The following is a 14395-nucleotide window of genomic DNA, read 5'->3' on the forward strand; positions in this document are numbered from 1 at the left end:
TGAATGGTATATTGTGTTTTGTGCAATATTTGTAACGCCCAGAAAGCGATGAAGCAGACGACAAGCTATAGGTTGCATATAAATGAACGATATATGTATTATATATATCTGTTATTTAAAAGCTAAGAAGTACGTTTGCAAGGCATACTTCTTATGTAGTGGCTTTTAGACTATCTCATAGGAATAAAGTGTCTAATACTGTGTATATAAGCGGAGTGAAACATCGAGATCAAGAAACAATTTTAATCTGGAAATAGATCTACAATTTGAATAACGCATACCCTGAGTATAGCTTTTAACAACGAATCCAAAACAACTAATAGCTCATTTAGGGATACGTACATCTACCATACTTTTTTCCACCCGGCTATATATAAGTAACACATATTGGTAACATATATATATATATATATATATATATATATATATATATATATATATATATATATATATATATATATATATATATATATATATATATATATATATATATATATATATACGTACGCTCCACTTATATATATATATATATATATATATATATATATATATATATATATATATATATATATATATATATATATATATATATATACATGAGAAATTTATACTTTTAGGACAAGAATAAGAATAAGAAGCTATCCAAATTGAATTGATCAACCATCTTAATAAAGGAGTTTGTAAAAAACACCTCCAATATTTTAATCATTGGTAAGCGATTTAATTTTGTTTAGCTAATCCAATTTTGCCCTTTCAATCGCCACACAGACATCGATCGGAACGATCAGCTTTGTCTCTGGCGCGCAGAAGCGTCACTATATAGTCCTTGTTCGCCGCCTTGGCATAATCCATGGGAGTCATTCCAAGCTCATCCTTTATATAACGACTGGGGTAATATGGCAGCAAGTATTCGACGACCTCGATGTGGCCGAGCTGACAGGCATAATGGAGTGGAGTACGGCCAGTGCGATCGGCCAGAGTGAGATTGGCGCCTGCTAGACGAAAGGACTCAAGACGCTTACAAGCCTGACGCTCGGCGAGGGCGCGCAATACTTCTGCTTGTACCTCGGGCGGATCCCGCAGCTCAGCTCCATTTTGTCGCAGCAGCTGAATGATTAAATGGTTGTCAGTGTCCACAGCCTCGTGAAGGGCCGTGCGATTAAAGCGATCTCGTGCGGCGACGGGACAGCCATGAGCCAGCAGGGTGCAACAGATCTTTAGTCTACCCGCATAGCTGGCTAAATGTAGAGCCGTACGCCCGTCGCTGTTAGTAGCCGTTAAGTCAGCACCATATTCCCTGAGATCACTAAGTTTCTGCACATCGCCCTCCAGTACAGCCGTCGCTACCAGAGCAGGAAAGAACGTTCGACACATTTGCTCGCGCTCCTTAGCGGTAGATAAGTGGAGCGTACGCGCTACTCCTTCAACCAGATCGATGTCATTAATTTTGGCCACTTTGTTGGTTGTCAGCTCACCACGTATGCTTAGGGTCATGACCTTTCGCTTGTTGCAAATGTCCCAGTCATCCTTGGCAAGCACGTATGCTAGCTTCGTTAGGGCGGCTTCCTGAGTCATATCGTAGCCCGGAACTACCCCCATTTCTGTCAATACTTTACCAGTCTCGTAGATTGGAGCCACCATACCGTTGCCACACTGAGTTATATTTATGATAAGGACGCCGCGATCGACAGCAGAGCGTAATTCGTCCAGGAGCTCTTCGGATTGGGTGGGAACATTGCCAGCTCCAAATGTCTGCAGGACCACCCCACGCATCGGTTCACTGACAACACCACGCACAATTTGGGGGGTTATGCCCGGATAGAATCGCAATAGACTAACATTTGGCTCAAGGCGATCATGAACGGAGAATTCAGCCAAATTGCAAGGTCGAAAAATCTGGCGACTGTTGATTTCGATATTGATACCTGTTTCCCCTAGAGGCGACTGGTTGGGCGAGTCGAAAGCGTGGAATGATTCCGAACTGATTTTAGTGGTGCGGCAGCCGCGCAGAATCTTGTTGCCGAAGAATACTAATACCTCGGGTATGTTGTAATTGCCGGCCACGAGCAATGAGCCCAGAAAGTTGTCGCGGCCATCGGTGCGTGTTTCAAAGATGGGTATTTGAGCGCCAGTGACAACAACGGGTTTCCCCAGGTTCTCAAGCATAAAAGCCAGTGCCGAGGCAGTGTAAGCCAATGTGTCCGTACCATGTAGTATGACAAAGCCATCGTATCGGTAGTAGTTTTCCTGTAAAGGAAATTCATGTTATTATAAGGTATACAGATACCACGAACGGGAACGGCACAAGTGATATACTTACACCGACGTCACATGCTATGCGCCGCCAGTCGTCCATACCCATGGAGCTGGAATCAAGTAGGGGGGTATACTCAACAATGTCGTAAAGCACGCGATACGGAGCACCCTCCACAGGGGGCACAACCAGAGGCGGCTCCTCGTCCTCAAAATAGGTGGGTTGGTATTTGCAATCGTGGCATGTTGGATATTCGCGCAAGCGTTTAGGCAATTCGTTGGGCATGGGTGCCAAAACTGTACGGAGAGAAAGAGTTAAGTACAGATCAATAATCTATCTGAGAATTAACTCACCACCAGCGTCATCTCTCATCATGCCAATGGTACCCCCCGTGTAGATAACATGTACACGAGCTTCTTTTTTCTGGCGACAGGTGCATGTCAGCTTGGGTGGCATCCTTACGAACTTTATGCCACTGCCTTTACTAATATCTGGCGGCAGCCACACTTTTTTTATATTTGTAGAAAAACAAAATAGACAAAATCCGACTGCCCCGCCCCGACCTACTGTTTCTTTTAATATCCCTATTTCTATTCATAATTTGATGGGGCTTAATCAATTCTTTTATAAAACGTTCTCTTCAAATATGTACAGAAATTAAACGAGCAAATATATTACATCCAGTGCATCAGATAACGCTGATATGTAATATGTATGTATAAGAATTTAAATTTAGTGTATGCTCGACTTGATGACATTTTTTAGCATGTACATATTTAAAAATACCCGTATTCGTTTTTGATGTGACTTTCAAATCACAGCAGCGATTTCGTTAGCTCCAATTGATAATTGCAATCGTTATCGAAGTCGTAATCGCGACAACGTCAACAAAAACAACAGCAGTTCAACATATACAGTTTCGGGGGGCAGGGACAGGAAACAACGGGACTTGTATACATGTGTATATTGGTGTAGCGCATTGCAGTTGTGTCAATAAAGAAAACGTAATTCCAAAAATAAAGTGTACTGGGCATTAAATTAAGCGAATAAATATCAGACCGTGGTGGAAAACAACGTCGGGCGGAGACGGAAATATTACAGTTTGGAGCCAGCAGTCGACAACGGGCCAGCAACGGCCAACGTTGTGCGTCCGTACTTGCTGCAACGGTGCAGTAAGGGGGCCAAGTAGAAGCCACAGAAATCGGTGAAAAAGGTGCGCGGACAGAGCAACAGGGAGTGTGATGAACATGTCCTACATTATTCATAGTGCAAATGGCGACTTAGTTAATCTTAATGTGGGGGGTCAGCGGTAAGTGGTACAGCCCCTGGTTGCTGACGCATGCAAACCATTCTGACCCTGTTTTACTTATATTTTATCAATTGGCAGCTTCTCAACCTCACGGCAAACCCTTACTTGGATTCCGGATACATTCTTTACGGCGCTGCTGAGTGGACGCATTTCCAGTTTGCGCGATGAACATAATGCCATATTCATCGATAGAGACCCCACACTCTTCTCCATTATACTCAACTATCTACGCACCAAAGAGATTGACATCAAGCATTGCGAAATTCGGTCTTTACGTCACGAGGCGGAATACTATGGCATAACTCCACTCACGAAGCGCTTGGCCTTGTGCGAGGATCTTAATCACTCTTCATGTGGCGATGTTTTGTTCTATGGCTTTTTGACCGCACCCGCAATGCCGCCCAATGATACAGTGCAGACCACTGTTGAGGGCGCAAGCTGTAGTACCGCATTGGTAGAGCAATGTCTACCCTCAACATCGGCCAATACGGCGGCTGCACGTCCGGGTTCTATGGTACGTTTGCCTGAGTCTTCAACATCATCGCGACATTCATCTTCCCACTCACGCAACTCCTCGTGGGATTTACGCTGTGGTCGGGCAACTAATGCTGTGACTAGCACCAATGCATCTGCTGCTTCGGGTTCGTGGGCTACAGGTGGACACTCGCGCAATGCCTCGCTGGATTTCATGCGACATTCCCGCAATTCATCTGCAGACCTAAATAAAGTTATTAAAAATGAGGTAGGCATGGTTTTCAGTCCCACCCTCAGCTCACATTGGATGGATCCAATGCGGGTACAGATCATCAAGGCGCATCAGAATTGGATTGCCGTTGCATACGCGCATTTCGTAACCTGCTATCGTGTAAAGGACTCGACTGGTTGGCAGCAAGTATTCACGTCACCCCACATCGATGCGACCATTGAACGCATTGCCATTAACTCAAAAGTAAACACGTCAACGGCGGAGCCAGTGCCCAGCAAAATGGTAGCCATCTCATATGGTAGTCAGATACGCTTGTGGAGTATACAGGATGGCGGCAACAAGACCGACATAGGCACCTTTAATCTGAATGTTCGCGTCGAATATCTCTTTTTTATTGGCAGCCAGCTAGTAGCGCTGTCATCTTCAGGCAAAATTGGCGTCTGGCACGCCATGACCCAACACTGGCAAATACAGGACTTAGTCCCAGTATTGTCCTTTGATTCGGCGGGCTCATTCTTGCTGCTTGGCTGCAACAATGGGTCCATTTATTACATAGGTAAATGGGTTAACCGAATTTCCACCAATTACGCATTCATTAACTTTAATCCTCGACAGACATGCAAAAATTTCCGCTGCGAATGAAGGACAATGATTTGCTGGTCACGGAGCTGTACAAGGACACCACATTAGATCCCATTACTGCCATATCCGTTTACCTAACACCAAAGACGTCGAGTATTAGCGGCAATTGGATAGAAATTGCATATGGTACAAAGTCCGGTGCAGTGCGCATTATTGTGCAGCATCCCGAAACTGCTGGCCATGGGCCACATCTTTTCGAGACGTTCTTCGTTCATCAGAGTCCAGTTACCAAGGTTAGTAAGAAAGTCCTTAGAAATATAACTTAATAAGTGAGTTTATTTCATAGTATCGATTGTGGTAAAAATGTAATTGCAAGTACATATATAATTTATCTCTTGAAACTGCAGGTAACGCTTTCGGAGAAATATCTCGTCTCAGTGTGCAGCGAGTATCATCATGTACGAACCTGGAGTCTGACTCGCTTCCGTGGCATGCTTTCTACACAGCCCGGTTCGACGCCGGAGGCCTCTTTCAAGATAGTCTCGCTAGAGGCCACCGAAACAAACTACAGCTATGCGGCTGGCAATGATTTTGGGCCCTATGGCGATTACGACGACATGATATTTGTCCAAAAAGTAGTGCCTGAAACGGATCAGCTGTATGTGCGTTTAGCATCAAACGGAGATCGCGTCTGTGTCATAAGATCGGTAGACGGCTCCACCATATCAGCATTCTGTGTGCACGAGTGTGAGGTATCGTCAAGGATGGGCTCGCGTTTCATACTCACCGGTCATTGCAATGGCGCCATTCAGATGTGGGACCTAACCACTGCATTGGCCCTGTTGTCTAAGGAGGAACCCCAGCAGAAAACCTCTGGCGGACCCGACACCAACGAGCTTCTCCGCCTACTTGACCAGTGTGAAATTAGCCATTCATCATGCTCGACTCCTTGTATGTCGCCGTGTTTATCGGCTGTGGGAAGCGGCCTGGCAGCCAGTAGCACCGCAAGCGGCTCCATAGCGCGGATGAAGGCTAGTAATATTGCGCTACTAAACCGCGAGCAACCGCTACCTCCGCCACCGCCGGTCCAGGCGCAGAACCAACAACCGCCGGCACCACCCCTGCAAGCTCACCTTCAGGTGCTTTTTCAGCAGCAACAGCAGCGGCAACAGCCACCGCCGTTGCCACAGGTGCCCGGAGCACCAGCCGCTGATGGCCTCAATGAATGAAACGCGGAAGCGGCAGTTTCGGCGCTTGTCGGGCGCGTTTCATCGTTTACATTTCACAGGTGTAGTCTGATCTTTGACTATCTATATATATTTCTGCAATTCGTGCTGTGTGCCCTCATCTACATTTGGGTAACACGATTCACCAGCCTCACACTTGAAGCTGGTGAGGATGTGGACGGCGCACCAACCTAAACAGCGAGCACACACGCGCCTGTGACTATTCTCTATCCATGTCTCCCGCAATCTAAATGTAATCGTTGAATCTTCAGTAAGGGCTCGATGGTTGGATTGGGTACGTTAAGAAGTGCATTAAGACTACGAAAAAGCGATATATTTTTAAACTATTTGTTTGGTTACAGCATTTAGGGCTGATGCTAGTTTTATTATAAGTGCATTTTTCCGATTTATACAATACTTTTTTCGAACATGTCTTTTATACGGCCTTATTTCCAGCACATTCATTTATTCCTTAATTCCATATATTTTTAACTTCTTTTCTACCTGATTGAGATTCCGAGATTTAAGACCCTAAGCTTCAGCATTCCGGCCTCTGTTTTATGAAAAGGACTACATTTTATGACTAGATGATCTAGTTATAACAGAGAAACAAGCAACTTAAAAAATAATTGTTTTAAACTTGTTTTGTAACTGAAATTGAAGTACTCCGAAAGCTATATAGTACCGGTATAGATATGTGTGTATGTTTTCTTAAATGCACTTCATAAAATATATACTATATAGTATATCAAAAAGTCATATAGTGTGTCGCCTATTTCGTTCTTTTTATGTCTTTTTGTGTGTCTCCTGATGCCCTATTCAATGTAATAAAACATAGCTAGATATATGTATGTATGTATTAAAAATAAAACGTGCGTTTGTCAAAATTATCAATGGTTGTTTATTAAACATTAGGCATAGTTTCTTTTGAATACTTGAAGTGATTTCTATTAATAAGTTTTTATTTTTTTTGTTTTTTTTTTTTGTGGCTATAACATTTATCAAATACGAGTAGATTGCGTTTCATGAACGCATTACGTTTATCTATTAAGAACGCAGCAAAAATGCCAAACATATAAAAATATATACTGTATACATATCGTGTAATATAATATGCTTCTTTGAAATAACCCGACGGTAGTTATCAATTAAAACAAAGCACTTTAAACTGGAGGGCGCCTTATTGAATACAACTTTATCTAATCTAGGACGATGCACTGGAATTTCGTAATGTATGTACGCACACACATACATATATGTAACATATTTGTGCAGCCGGAAGTACTCATTGTCCATCTTCGCAATTAAAATAGAATACTTTGTACATGCAGATATTTCATTAACAGTAAACGAAGCAAGTTCAGAACCATTCCCACTTATAGTTGACGATAATGCAAGTTAAGCAACATTACCATTCTATCATTGTTAGTCGTATATAGTGATATTTTGATTTACTGATTTCGATTCGCCTAAGATCGGCATTTAAAGTAGTACTTTCATTCAGATGTTTAAGATATGAACCAAATTATATGATATCTAGATTAGTAAAATAGATTGCATGTAGTATTGTATTTTCTGATATATGTATGTATGTATATATGAGAAAAGTCACCTGTCACAGGAAATGTACATTAAAGTTAACTTGGCAGCGTGACAGTTAATAGAATCGAGAATCAAATTTGTTGCTTAAAGTTAATTATTCTTAAAGCAGAAATACTTTGCGCAACAATGGAACTTAGAGTGAACTTAGAATTATAGATTTTATAGAAGGATATTCATGAACGTAACATTTTTAATCAGATTATCTGAACTTAATCCTAGCCTCATTTTCTCAACGTCTTGCGATTGCGGTGTCAACTCAACATAAAATACACAATTTAACATATAAAATACAATTTTCAATCCGGCGAAATTGGAGAAGTTTAATACACTGTCATTCGAATTAAGTTTTGAAGTTCTCTTTGGAGTTTCACTTGATGTGAAGTTAGGAAAATTTACCTTTGAAATTGAAGCTTTGCCTTTGCTTTTGTGAACGCACCCCCTCTCATATAACGATTATAAAGCAATGCAAACAACAGATAATGGTAAGTAAATATTTACATACATCTACGCATGTATGTATGTATGTGCGTTGTGTAACATAAAGAGCTGAGCCCAACTAAGTTGCAAGCCTAAAACTAACAAGCGAGCGCTGTGCAATCAATGATATGTGCATGAATAATAATGTATGTATGTGCAACGGTTGCTAAGCAAAACGGCTGGGTGTACGTGCGTGTGTATATGTGTGGGTGGAGCGGTCCGACCGACCATTGAGATCCAGCTCACTGCTACACTTGAAAGTAATCATCTACAATTCCCTCATTAGGCATGCGGCAACCTCCGGCACTGCTGCTACCGCTTCTGTTCAAATGCTGACGCGCTTCTAGCGCATCCGGAGTTAGCGGACTGCTGGCTTGGGTATCTGTCTCTAGCCTCTCATAGGCGTGCTCCGCACTTGTGCTGTTGCCACTGCTCGTCGTCGTTGGGTTTGTAGTCGTCGTGTTCAGATAGCAAACAGACTCGTAGTTGGGATCCGTTTCACTGCCCGTTAGCGACTCATATTGCGAGGAAATCGGCGTCTGTCGCGAACTCATATTGCTTGTGCTGGTCGTCACCGTTGTTATTGATGAGCTGTGATGCATAAGCGAGGAACCGTTCGGCGATGTAGGTGACGTCAGCACCAAATGGCTGGTGGCACTGCCTGGAGTGGTAACCACACTTGGAGGAAGATGGTGTCCTGTCTCCGCTATCCGAGCATAGTGGTCTATCTCCGTTTCAGTCTCTACAGCGGTTGCAACAGCTGATGGTTCCCCTTCTCCTGTGATAAGAACAATAGCGCTGGCAGGTGTGGCAGCAGCAGCAGCTGCTTTGGTTTCCAAAATACTGGCATAATTGTGATTCGCATCGGCACCTAAAATAGTGCTATAGCCGCTGCTACTATCCACAGCGTCGCTATCTAGAAGGTTGGGTGCGCGCTTCTTCTCCAGCACCTTGGCATAGCCATCGTCCGAATGATCACGGCTTTTTAGCACCTCGTAGTTGGGGTCGTATTCAGATTTCTTCGCATCATCGTCATGCGGCGACTGTAGCTGCTCGTAACCAGGATCGTTGTGGCGCGTCGGCGGACTAACAATAGTCTCGTAGTGCTTCTCACCGATGCTTTTGCTGTGGTTGTGGCTGTGGTTGTTGTGACTGCTGCTGTTGTTGGCCAACAGGGCGTTTGTGTGTATCTGTGCGCTAGATGCTGCAATTCACAAACAATGCGATTAGTCAATCAGTTGAAGGTCTACGCAAACATTATACAACCACTGTTTTCTTTGCAGGAAGTGATCGTAAATGGAAACTTATTTACTTTAATTTAATAAAGTAAGGAGGAGCTAGATTTTAAAAGTAAACGAAGCTCCATTTAAATTGGCCAGATACCGACAAGTATTACTGCTTAACCAACTAAGTAATTTCTGTTAACCAGCTACGATCATTTCACGTAAAGAGCTGAAAGACACTGAACAACAAGAATACGGCAGCGAATATTTATACTAACCACTGCTACTTCCAAATAAAAATTGCTGAAATTTTCGTTGCTTCGAGTGAAGAAACGCGTAAATTTCTCATTTTGGCAAAACTAATTTTGGATAATTGGCATTAATCGGCATTTGGTTTAAGAAATAGACACGGGGAGAGACAGAGACGGTTATTAGGACGTAGTTGGCAGCTGGTGGAAGCTTAGATCGAGAGGAGGCGGCATTTTGTTTACCTGTTTCCTGTTGTCGCTCCTTTTGCAGCATGTTCGCTGCATAGCAATCGGACTTGCGATTCTCGTGAAGGGCGGTATTTGTGTTGGGCTGACCGTGGTGACTATGTCCATCGGCGGGTATGGTTTCATAGCCGTGATCCTTTGCGGAATAGCTATTGCTGCGCACGCGACTTCGCTCAGAATTTATTGAAATCTTTTGCGCATCCATAAGCTGGGCAGCGGTGCTATCTAAGGGACTTATACCCAGTTCATGGTGCTGTTGCTTGCGCGACATTATTGGTGAATTGCTTTGCGAGGAAGGAGAATTTCGCGAAAGCTTGTGCTTTTTCATTACCTACACGATGATACACATTAGTTGGGTACTATTGAAATAGTTGCATTTCGCTTACCTTAGCATACATGCCCTCAATATCTTTAGAGGGACTGAGGCTCTTGCTGTGCTTGCGCTGCGGCGAAGCATCCACCACTTCCGCTTCGTTAGCTTCGACGCCAGCGCTAGCCTCGATCACAGAAATGACCGAGTTGCGACCTGAGGTTAAATTGCTGTTGCTTGTGGCATGCAGATGATGTTGATGCGCCTGACTGCTGCCTTTCGGTGTTGGAGGCAGGGGAGAATTTGCTTGCCGCTTCTCTGGCTTGGGCGATCCGAGATTGCAAACCGATGAACTATTATTAGAAGACGAGGAGGCCTGCCGCGAGTGCATTTGTGCGCGCAGACTGTCTACAGGCGGTGGAATGGGCCCAGCGTGTTCCATGCTGCTGCTTTGTGGCCTATGCGTTGAGCTTCCACCACTATGGCTTAGCATCAATTGCGTGCTAATACCCGCCGTACTTTTACCGATCATCAAACTAGATGGCTGCATATTGTTACTCTGGTTAATTTCGACGGCAACGATAATCGGATTCTGCTGCATGGGCTGAATTTGTGCGTAGGTTTCGGAGCCACTCGTATAAATGTCGGTGGCATTTGGAATATTTCTGTTATTCGGATCCTCAATTGCGGCATAAGTTTCATCTGAGTCATCCGAGACGGTGGCGTAATGGGAATCACTTACATTGCGAGAAAGTGCTGCATTTCTTGACGTTGGCTTCCCGCCTGGCTGCTGCGCCAATATGTTGGCCAATGGCTCTCGCACACTAATACTTGTGTAACCCTCTGTAAATGGGTAATAACAATAGTTAATTAGTTTTAAAGCAGTATTTTATATTGTAAATATTTTTATAAATGTCTGTTACTAATCATCAATTCCTACCAATGTAATCTGTATTTCAATGTCCTACTTTGTTCGTTAACGAGTCATTCTGTTACCTTTTTTAAGATCAGTTTCTCGTTCGCCGGCACGTTTTATATCCCATTCAATAAATTAAGTACTGTAATTAATTGTACTTACTGGATGAGTCCTGCGAGTCACCACTAAAATGCTGACCCGCAATGGGCGGCGTCATGTATGGCAAGTCTTGACTTGCCGAAATCATGCCCGCAATAGCCGATGCTGCAGGAATTTCTGCCTGAGGCGCCTCGTTAATGTGCTGTGCGGACCCTTCGCTGTGCTGCGAGCCGCGCTGCAATCCATCGGCTCCATGCTGTGCGACTACACTCGCGTTGGATGCACTAGCGCCTGTTGCTGTTGCCGCGGCCCCCGAGGTGGACGGCGCATTTAGTTGGGCATACGGATGCTCGGTGGTTCGTACTTTCGCATAATCGTGGGGCAAGCCCTTGACACGCGAGTATGGTGAGCTCACATCGTCCGCTTGGCTAATCGAGCTGTGCTGCGATATGCTCGTCTGCTTCTTCAAGCTGGGCTGAGCTGTAATCGAAACAGTTGTCAATTTAAAGAGCCACAATAAAAGGTGCTGCTACGTACGACTTTGACTTCGCTCGTTACGTGCATCCAACAGTTGTTTGTCAGCAACCGTTTCATACAATTCAGAGCCATTGTCGTTACTCTCGGCCACGGGTATGTCCGGCAAGCTGCGGTGCGCCGCTGTACTTGAACTGGAATGAGCAAAAATTTAATAAGTTATCTGCTTCGTTATGGAACAAGCAATCACTACTTGTAATACGCACCGCTTTTCTGAGTCAGCATTCGATACTGTAGATGCATTTAGCTCTGCCTGTGATTCACTGTTGCGTACTAGGCTGTTGCCTGCGGCATTATTGCTACTAACTACAATCACTTCGTCAGGATTCTTCAGCTTGACCATACCCTCCAGTCCAAGCATATCATTTCTGCAAGAAATTATAATGTAATAGTGCACATATTTTGGGCGTAAGTGCAGCCAAGTGTAACTACCGCCCAGCTGCAGCAGATGGGCGGTGGGCTGTGACGTCAATATGGGTCGACTTTCTCTCTATTGGATTGGGACCCACTGGACGCTGTCAGCAACAATGCTTTTAACTCACTTTGGCACTTTCCTTTTGCAACACAGACAGGCGCCTAGCATTACAATAAGCGTAAGCGTTATATTTAATGTTAATAGCAGCGCCTCCAAACGGAATGGTGGGTACTCATCCATCCCTCTTTATACATGTACAGAAAACGCTGCGTATACTTCAATAATAAATTTGTAACGCGTGCGCTTTCATTTCTACAGAAGACGTTACGAGATACATTGCAACCTATAATTTAAAACAATCACAACACTTTATACAGTTTTAACTGCATCAAATTCCATTATTATTATTTAATGCTTCTTCATTGAGCATTGCCATTCACCGCGATTGTGCATACGCTGGCAGCGCCAGTTCAAAATAAGGTGGCAGCGCTTTGTTGCTAAATCAAACGGAGAAATTTGTATTGGTCTAGATTCATTTTTTACTTCATATTATTACTGCTTATAGCTTAGCACTTTTGGTATAAAAAAGTATTGCAAAAAAGTGTATAACTCAATAATTGCTTCACGATATTTGTGCATTGAAACACAAAATTACTTATAAATAATTTCTTCGATTGGCACGGCCTCCAAGTACACATATTCAAAGTTCTGTGTGCTTAAAAATGGTTTTCTCAATGTTCTCCTGTAACTTTTCAACTTTGCGCGTTTGTTTCTTTAACTGATCTTCCATGTCCTCAAAGCGATTGCTTTTGTCCTTATGTTTATCATTCTGTAATTGAAGTAGCGGGAAAGTAATAATAAGAGAATATTACAAGTTTCGTCATTTTGTTTACCTTGTACTTTTCTTTGTGCAGAGCATGCTCCGCGTGCAAGTGACGCAACTTTAATAAGCGACTCTCGAAATGATGTAGCTCTGTCTTAATGGAATCCAATTCTTTTTCTGTGAAGTTGCTCGCTTTCGCAACACGCCACAAACCTTGAACCTTAGGTTCAATAAAGTCTTGACTATGAGGTCCGGAAGAAACAAGTCGTTCCAACCGATCGTAATGGTCCTTAATTCCCGTATGATGGCTCCGCAATGTGTTAATATTATTTTCGTATTTCTTGATATTCTGTTCGTGTGTATTTATTTCATTTTCATTGGGATCATTAGAAATAAGATTGTAATTGTCCAAGTCTTCAGTGTTAATGGCATCTAAAAGTAAATAAATGAACAATGAATTTATATTTGCAGTTAATTTAACAAAACAAAAAACCCACGTCATTAAAACTTACTTTCGTGCTTATCAGTATCTAATGTGCCAATGTTGTCCAATAAGCTGTAGTACATGTCGACTTTATCTTGGTGATGATCGAATTCCTGCTTGAGAGTTTTCAATTCATCAGACGTGAAACCAGATAGTTCCGCCTTCTCCCACAGCCTATTCAATTTTTTGTCCTTAAATAAACTTTTGTTTTTATGACGATCCTCCGGATCGTGAAATTTCTGTAACGCAATGTCCAAAAAGAATAAGTTACTAAACTATTGTATCTGCCACACAATCACATGTCTACCTTAAATGGTTTAGTTTTCTCCACATCTTGAGTGTCATCGAAATGCTCCAACAGATCGTAGCTGCTCATAATACCGATAAGCTTTTGCCGGAGATCATTCTCCTTTAAGCCATCCTTGTCCAAATGTTGGGAATTTAACTGCTTCCAAGCAATCTCTTCCTTGTCGTGTATCTTTAGCTCCATGTACAAAGACTTAAGTTTCGGTTCAGTCAACCTCTACGAATTATTGAGCGCTAGTTTAAGTCGGGTGTGCGAATAAAATTGAAATTTACTTACGCTTTGAGCCTTTGACCACACTAAGTTCAGCTTCGCCATGCGAAATGGCCGCTGCAAGTTTTTAAATTCCGCATTAATCTTTTCCTCCACCACTTGTTGGAAATGCGGGCTGTTTGCTTCCCGGCTGTACTTTTTGCTTTGTTTCTTGTCCGCGCTAACGTTTGTTGCAATTAAAATTGCAACTACTAATAGATGCCATATTTTTACCGACATCTTAGGTATTTGGCAACGTGCTTTTTTTAGCTAGCTACTCCAATTCAAACGGGACTTATATACAGGCATATACAAAAGTATACATATGTAAGCACATTAGATAGACGGTGTTGCACTATAATCAGTGGATTTCCCAGTCGATAAA

General features: G+C 43.0%; 4 protein-coding genes across 5 annotated transcripts; 1 reads left to right on the plus strand and 3 right to left on the minus strand.

The window, feature by feature from the left end:
* Positions 1–647: 647 nt before the first annotated feature.
* On the minus strand, positions 648–2803 carry LOC115621256 (L-asparaginase). Its single transcript, XM_030514852.1, has 3 exons — positions 2608–2803; positions 2321–2550; positions 648–2247 (listed from the first exon to the last, which is right to left on the minus strand). Exons 1-3 carry the CDS (start codon positions 2708–2710, stop codon positions 754–756), a joined length of 1827 nt encoding a protein of 608 aa, XP_030370712.1. The 5' UTR covers positions 2711–2803; the 3' UTR covers positions 648–753.
* A 386-nt stretch (positions 2804–3189) lies between these two features.
* On the plus strand, positions 3190–6967 carry LOC115621387 (SH3KBP1-binding protein 1). The gene is made up of 4 exons (XM_030515021.1): positions 3190–3563; positions 3642–4825; positions 4885–5144; positions 5259–6967. The coding sequence occupies exons 1-4, from the start codon at positions 3496–3498 to the stop codon at positions 6078–6080; spliced, it is 2334 nt and encodes a 777-aa protein (XP_030370881.1). The 5' UTR covers positions 3190–3495; the 3' UTR covers positions 6081–6967.
* A 92-nt stretch (positions 6968–7059) lies between these two features.
* LOC115621418 (uro-adherence factor A) lies at positions 7060–12436 on the minus strand. 2 transcript variants are annotated; one of them, XR_003995263.1, is made up of 8 exons: positions 12275–12436; positions 11939–12100; positions 11736–11866; positions 11262–11678; positions 10260–11026; positions 9871–10204; positions 9658–9738; positions 9292–9360 (listed from the first exon to the last, which is right to left on the minus strand). XR_003995263.1 is itself a non-coding variant. In XM_030515067.1 (7 exons), exons 1-7 carry the CDS (start codon positions 12385–12387, stop codon positions 8405–8407), a joined length of 2880 nt encoding a protein of 959 aa, XP_030370927.1. In that variant the 5' UTR covers positions 12388–12436; the 3' UTR covers positions 7060–8404. The 2 variants fall into 2 exon arrangements, 1 of the variants encoding a protein (XP_030370927.1); XM_030515067.1 differs by lacking the exon at positions 9658–9738 and having other exon boundaries at positions 7060–9360.
* Positions 12437–12662: 226 nt separating this feature from the next.
* LOC115621222 (alpha-2-macroglobulin receptor-associated protein) lies at positions 12663–14348 on the minus strand. The gene is made up of 5 exons (XM_030514808.1): positions 14038–14348; positions 13762–13977; positions 13483–13693; positions 13041–13402; positions 12663–12976 (listed from the first exon to the last, which is right to left on the minus strand). The coding sequence occupies exons 1-5, from the start codon at positions 14248–14250 to the stop codon at positions 12848–12850; spliced, it is 1131 nt and encodes a 376-aa protein (XP_030370668.1). The 5' UTR covers positions 14251–14348; the 3' UTR covers positions 12663–12847.
* Between the last annotated feature and the right edge of the window lie 47 nt (positions 14349–14395).

The sequence above is a fragment of the Scaptodrosophila lebanonensis genome, unplaced genomic scaffold (assembly GCF_003285725.1).
Source record: "Scaptodrosophila lebanonensis strain 11010-0011.00,11010-0021.00 unplaced genomic scaffold, SlebRS2 tig00000024-arrow-pilon, whole genome shotgun sequence".
NCBI lineage: Eukaryota > Metazoa > Arthropoda > Insecta > Diptera > Drosophilidae > Scaptodrosophila > Scaptodrosophila lebanonensis.